Below are 6,861 nucleotides of genomic sequence, written 5' to 3'. Positions count from 1 at the left end.
CTCTACCCTCTACCCACCACCCTCTACCCTCTACCCACTACCCTCTACCCTCTACCCACTACCCACCACCCTCTACCCACCACTCTCAACCCACCACCCTCTACCCACCACCCTCTACCCACCACCCACCACCCTCTACCCTCTACCCACAACCCTCTACCCTCTACCCACCACCCTCCACCCTCTACCCTCCACCCTCTACCCTCTACCCACTACCCACCACCCTCTTCCCACCAACCTCTACCCACCACCCTCTACTCACCACCCTTTACCCACCACCCTCAACCCTCTACCCACCACCCTCTACCCACTACCCACCACCCTCTACCCACCACCCTCAACCCACCACCCACCACCCTCAACCCACCAACCTCTACCCACCACCCACCACCCTCTACCCACCACCCTCTACCCACCACCCACCACCATCCACCCTCTACCCACCACCCTCTACCCTCTACCCACCACCCACCACCCTCTACCCACCACCCTCTACCCTCTACCCACCACCCTCTACCCACCACCCTCCACCCTCCACCCTCTACCCACCACCCTCCACCCTCTACCCACCACCCTCCACCCTCTACCCACCACCCTCTACCCACTACCCACCACCCTCTACCCACCACCCTCTACCCTCTATCCACCACCCTCGACCCTCTACCCGCCACCCTCTACCTACTACCCTCTACTCACCACCCTCCACCCTCTATCCTCTACCCACCACCCTCTACCCACCACCCACCACCCTCTACCTACCGCCCTCTACCTACCACCCTCTACCCTCTACCCACCACCCTCTACCTACCACCCTCTACCCACCAACCTCCACCCACCACCCACCACCCTCTACCCACCACCCTCCACCCTCTACCCACCACCCTCTACCTACCACCCTCTACCCACCACCCTCCACCCTCTATCCACCACCCACCACTCTCTACCCACCATCCTCTACCCACCACCCTCTACCTACCACCCTCTAACCACCATCCTCTACCCACCACCCTCTACCTACCGCCCTCTACCTACCACCCTCTACCCTCTACCCACCACCCTCTACCTACCACCCTCTACCCACCAACCTCTACCCTCTACCCACCAGCCTCTACCCTCTACCCACCACCTTCCACCCTCTAGTCTACCCTCTACCCACCGCCCTCTAGTCTACCCTCTACCCTCTACCCTCCACCCTCTAATCTACCCTCTACCCTCCACCCTCTAGTCTACCCTCTACCCACCACCCTCTATTCTACCCTCTACCCTCCACCCTCTAGTCTACCCTCTACCCACCACCCTCCACCCTCTAGTCTACCCTCTACCCTCTAGTCTACCCTCTACCCTCTAGTCTACCCTCTACCCTCTAGTATACCCTCTACCCTCTAGTCTACCCTCCACCCTCTAGTCTACCCTCTACCCTCTAGTCTACCCTCTACCCTCTAGTCTACCCTCTACCCACCTCCCTTGAAACTAACAGAAACAAGGTTGAGACAAGATTACTTTAGTATTTTTTACTCACCTTGATTAAGAATTCAAGGTCCTCCACTTGGAAAGCAATGTCTTTGACCCCATCCCCGTGCTTCATCAAGTGTTCCCCCATTTCTGAGAGAAAAGAAAACTTTTGAAACAATAAACTTATATGACTGACGGTCGATCTTTCATACCAGGTCTATATCAGAAATGTAGCCATTTAAAGATGTTGACTAGGAGAAGAAGAAACCTGCCTTCATTTCCTGGATTCAGAGCAGATTCGAAGACAAATAATATCTGGGGGGGAGGAATAAAGAACAACGAGGTCGATACTTCATCTGATGAAGGTAGTAAAGTCAGTCAAAGTTGGAGTTTTAAAAACTCGAGACCACAATCACGGGCCAGTTTCACAGACACGGCCTTGTCTAGTCTTGGGACTAGGAAGACTTTAATGTGGGTCAGAGAAAGGCGGTTCTACGTTTGCAGAAGTGGGCACACTACCTTATCCTGTTTAATGACATGGGACACCACCTCTCGGCTGCCGGTCTCCAGACCCTTGTAGGCCACTGGCTCAAAGCCCATCTTGTCACAGTAGAACACAGCCGCCTGCATAGAGAATTCATAAGGATTTCATAACACATTAATAACCCATACTGAACATATTAATATCCCATACATAACCCATACATAACACATTAATAACCCATATATAACATATTAATATCCCATACATAACCCATACATAACACATTAATAACTCATATATAACATATTAATATCCCATACATAACCCATACATAACACATTAATATCCCATTCATAACACATTAATAACCCATACTGAACATATTAATATCCCATACATAACCCATACATAACCCATACATAACCCATTAATAACCCATTCATAACCCATACATAACCCATACATAACCCATTCATAACCCATTCATAACCCATACATAAGCCATTCATAACCCATGCATATCCCATTCATAACCCATACAAAACCCATACATAACCCATTTATAACCCATACATAACCCATTCATAACCCATACATAATACATTAATAACCCATAAAGAATCCATTAATAATCCATTCATAACCCATTCATAACCCATACATAACCCATTCATAACCCATACATAATCCATTCATAACCCATGCATAACCCATTCATAACCCATTAATAATCCATTCATAACCCATACATAACCCATTAATAATCCATTCATAACCCATTCATAACCCATACATAATCCATTCATAACCCATGCATAACCCCTTGATAATCCATTCATAACCCATTCATAACCCATACATAATCCATTCATAACCCATACATAACCCCTTGATAACCCATTAATAACCCATTCATAACCCATACATAACCCATTCATAACCCATACATAACCCATTAATAATCCATTAATAACCCATTCATAACCCATTAATAACCCATTCATAACCCATACATAACCCATTAATAATCCATTAATAACCCATTCATAACCCATACATAACCCATTCATAACCCATACATAACCCATTAATAATCCATTAATAACCCATTCATAACCCATTAATAACCCATTCATAACCCATACATAACCCATTAATAATCCATTAATAACCCATTCATAACCCATACATAACCCATTCATAACCCATACATAACCCATTAATAATCCATACATAAACCATTCATAACCCATACATAACCCATTAATAATCCATTAATAACCCATTCATAACCCATTAATAACCCATTCATAACCCATTCATAACCCATTCATAACCCATTAATAATCCCTTCATAACCCATGCATAACCCATTCATAACCCATTAATAATCCATTCATAACCCATACATAACCCATTAATAATCCATTCATAACCCATTCATAACCCATACATAATCCATTCATAACCCATGCATAACCCCTTGATAATCCATTCATAACCCATTCATAACCCATACATAATCCATTCATAACCCATACATAACCCCTTGATAACCCATTAATAACCCATTCATAACCCATACATAACCCATTCATAACCCATACATAACCCATTAATAATCCATTAATAACCCATTCATAACCCATTAATAACCCATTCATAACCCATACATAACCCATTAATAATCCATTAATAACCCATTCATAACCATACATAACCCATTCATAACCCATACATAACCCATTAATAATCCATTAATAACCCATTCATAACCCATTAATAACCCATTCATAACCCATACATAACCCATTAATAATCCATTAATAACCCATTCATAACCCATACATAACCCATTCATAACCCATACATAACCCATTAATAATCCATACATAACCCATTCATAACCCATACATAACCCATTAATAATCCATTAATAACCCATTCATAACCCATTAATAACCCATTCATAACCCATTCATAACCCATTCATAACCCATTAATAATCCATTAATAACCCATTAATAACCCATTAATAACCCATTCATAACCCATTCATAACCCATACATAACCCATACACAACACATTCATAAACAGAACATATGTGTTATTAAAGTTCTTATGTAGGTACCCATCAAATAAAGTTTTACGAACATTTGGAACATTGACTTACACAAGATGTCGACACGGGTGTTTGACTATGTGTGTGTGTGCGTGCGTGCGTGCGTGCCTGCGTGTGTGTGCGTGCGCGTGTGTGTGTGTGTGTGTGATTGCTCAACCCTGTACGTAGCATGTGACTCATATGCTTTCATGGTGCGGTTGAATGAACTTTTAGGTTAACTTTTAGGCCTTTTGAAGTTGCTAACTTTTTGTTTACCCAGTTGTTGACCCACCTGTTGCCTCTGGTTCCGCAAAGATTAAGTCAGCTATTACAGAAATGATATACCTCTAACTGTGTCATAGTTTTCAACAGGGCTGGGGTCAATTCTAATTGAAGTCAGTCAATTCAGGGGAAAAAAAACGGAAATTCCAATTCAATAATTGGGGGAAAAAAAAGGCCATATATTTTAAATATCTTCTCAAAAACTGAAAAGGAGAAGCTGGGTTTTTAAATGTATTAATCCATTTTTTTTATTTTAAATTAAAATCACTCCCTGTATTAACTGATTTAATTATAAATGACCCAACCCTGGTTTTTACTATAGTCCATTTGTCAGTTCAATATATGGCTATAAAGTTCAGGAACATTTTTTGTGCTTTTTCAGAAAGATAGATAAACATGTCTCCCGTTCTGGACTGTTACCTCAGTTTGTTTCACAGAGAGGAAGCCCAATGTCAACTAGCAGAAGAGCAATGACCTGAGCTAGCCTCCCTTTAGAAAGCAAAGTCCATTCAGGACAACGTGTTATCCTGCTGCGCATGTTGTCCAGCTCTCATCGAGTGCTACCGTATCACTCGTTGCGAGGCTGAGAATGTGGTATAGTTGTCATGCCACGTCAAAGAAATTCATACAGCATGTCGTGGATGTGATCGGAGATGATGGATAACTTGTCTCCATTTATCTTCAGTCTATTTTTTTTTAGGGGGAGGACTTTAAAGACTCACCTGTTTGGCATTGCCCACCCAAAAGGTCACGTGGTGGAACTTTACGAATTTTCCCTTCTCGGGCTAAATGGGGAAAAGGGAAATGAAAAATTAATAATAATACTATATCAAATTAATAATAATACTATATCAAATGAATATTAATACTATATCAAATGAATAATAATACTATATCAAAATAATAATAATACTATATCAAAATAATACTATATAAAATTAATAATAATACTATATAAAATTAATAATAATACTATATATACAAATAATAATAATACTATATCAAATTAATAATAATACTATATATACAAATAATAATAATACTATATCAAATTAATAATAATACTATATATACAAATAATAATAATACTATATCAAAATAATAATAATACTATATCAAATTAATAATAATACTATATCAAATTAATAATAATACTATATCAAATTAATAATAATACTATATAAAAATAATGGTATGTTCACAAACTCCCCTCTCCATATGGATGGTTAGTCTGCTTGTTTGTCATTTGTCATTAAAGACAGAAGTCGTAACCCAAGGAACCAGAGCACGTGAACATTTCTCCTCATCATCATCATCATCATCAACTCAAACATCCACCACTGAAGTGTTACGTGGAAATAATGACGATGGACTTACCTTCTCCCCTTTATCTGTGTAGGTAGTCTGCAGAGAAATATGAAAATCGAATCATCTTCGATGCGCGTAAAACATGTTTCCCCCCCCCCCCCCCCCCCCCCCCCCCTAATATCAGAAACCTTCGATTGTGTCATTCCTTACAGTTTATTTATTTATTTCACCTTTATTTAACCAGGTAGGCAAGTTGAGAACAAGTTCTCATTTATTTGTGGGCCTGTTACGTGTGAGGTGTGCAACATCATCCCCAACTGCTGCGACAGTTAAAATCATTCCAAATCAGAGTTCACACAATACAATACAATACAATACACATATGAATTAATAAATCCATGTACATTAATGACACAACACGTCTGGAACCAAATGATACTACCGACTGCTGCTGGGTAATTTACTACCTGAACAATTCTGTCAATTATTACACCGTTTAACAGTTGTAAAATGACCCCATCCTCTCTGAAACCCCCCCCCCATGTACAACCATCACGGGAGGCAGCAGACTTACTCACCATGCTATGGTTCTGTCCGGACAGAGATGACTGATCAAGAGGAGAGAAGAGAGAAGATTACGGGCTAGAGGGGCTGGCTTTACCCCACAGGCCTTAAGTAGTGGCCAGAGGACCCGTGGTGATTGGTCTTTTGGGGTCAACACCACCCTGGGGTCCGCCTCCAACCCGCTTTGCCTCCCTCACCTGACAAGCACAAGGATCCAGAGGCCCCTGGCGCTGGCTGTCCCAATCGTCCAGTGTTTGCCAGGTGTTGTCATCATGTCTCCAGTACAATATCGAGCTCCTTCTACAAGCCTTCTCTGCCTTAACATGGAGGACAGTGTTCAGTCCTTGTAGGCTGCATCCTCAAGCACCATGAACCAGACTACTTCCCTAAGATTGGAAGCTGTATGTAGTGGCCCAGGGACGAGGTCACGCAGGCTGTCATCACGCTGTAACAGTAGCCTGTTTTTCATCTATGGTAGACAGTTGACAAGTTAGCCACAATGGACATAGTTGTTAGGTATTAACCCTTTGTGACACATAAGAAGAAGAAGGGAGATTATTTACAGTAGATTCACTGACAACTCCACTCAATATTCCAGTCTTAGCTTCTCTCCCCAGCCTTCATTTAATTTCCCTTTAAACACACTCTCTTAGCTGGTGAATAATGTAA

At 41.7% G+C, this 6,861-nt stretch overlaps 1 protein-coding gene across 1 annotated transcript in view; it reads right to left on the bottom strand.

Moving 5' to 3' along the window:
• The window catches only part of hpda (4-hydroxyphenylpyruvate dioxygenase a), a 23,010-nt gene extending 16,686 nt beyond the window's left edge, over positions 1-6,324 (bottom strand). Inside the window, exons 1-6 of the mRNA XM_036989593.1 lie at positions 6,207-6,324; positions 5,698-5,724; positions 5,043-5,105; positions 1,972-2,076; positions 1,725-1,767; positions 1,520-1,602 (exon numbers count right to left, since the gene is read on the bottom strand). Coding sequence (XP_036845488.1) covers positions 1,520-1,602; positions 1,725-1,767; positions 1,972-2,076; positions 5,043-5,105; positions 5,698-5,724; positions 6,207-6,209 — 324 coding nt within the window. The 5' untranslated portion in view covers positions 6,210-6,324. The remainder of the gene's footprint in view (positions 1-1,519; positions 1,603-1,724; positions 1,768-1,971; positions 2,077-5,042; positions 5,106-5,697; positions 5,725-6,206) is intronic.
• Between the last annotated feature and the right edge of the window lie 537 nt (positions 6,325-6,861).

The sequence above is a fragment of the Oncorhynchus mykiss genome, chromosome 10, assembly GCF_013265735.2.
Source record: "Oncorhynchus mykiss isolate Arlee chromosome 10, USDA_OmykA_1.1, whole genome shotgun sequence".
Classification (NCBI taxonomy): domain Eukaryota; kingdom Metazoa; phylum Chordata; class Actinopteri; order Salmoniformes; family Salmonidae; genus Oncorhynchus; species Oncorhynchus mykiss.
The sequence above is the reverse complement of the archived record's forward strand: the minus strand, read 5'-3'. Positions and strand labels throughout refer to the sequence as shown.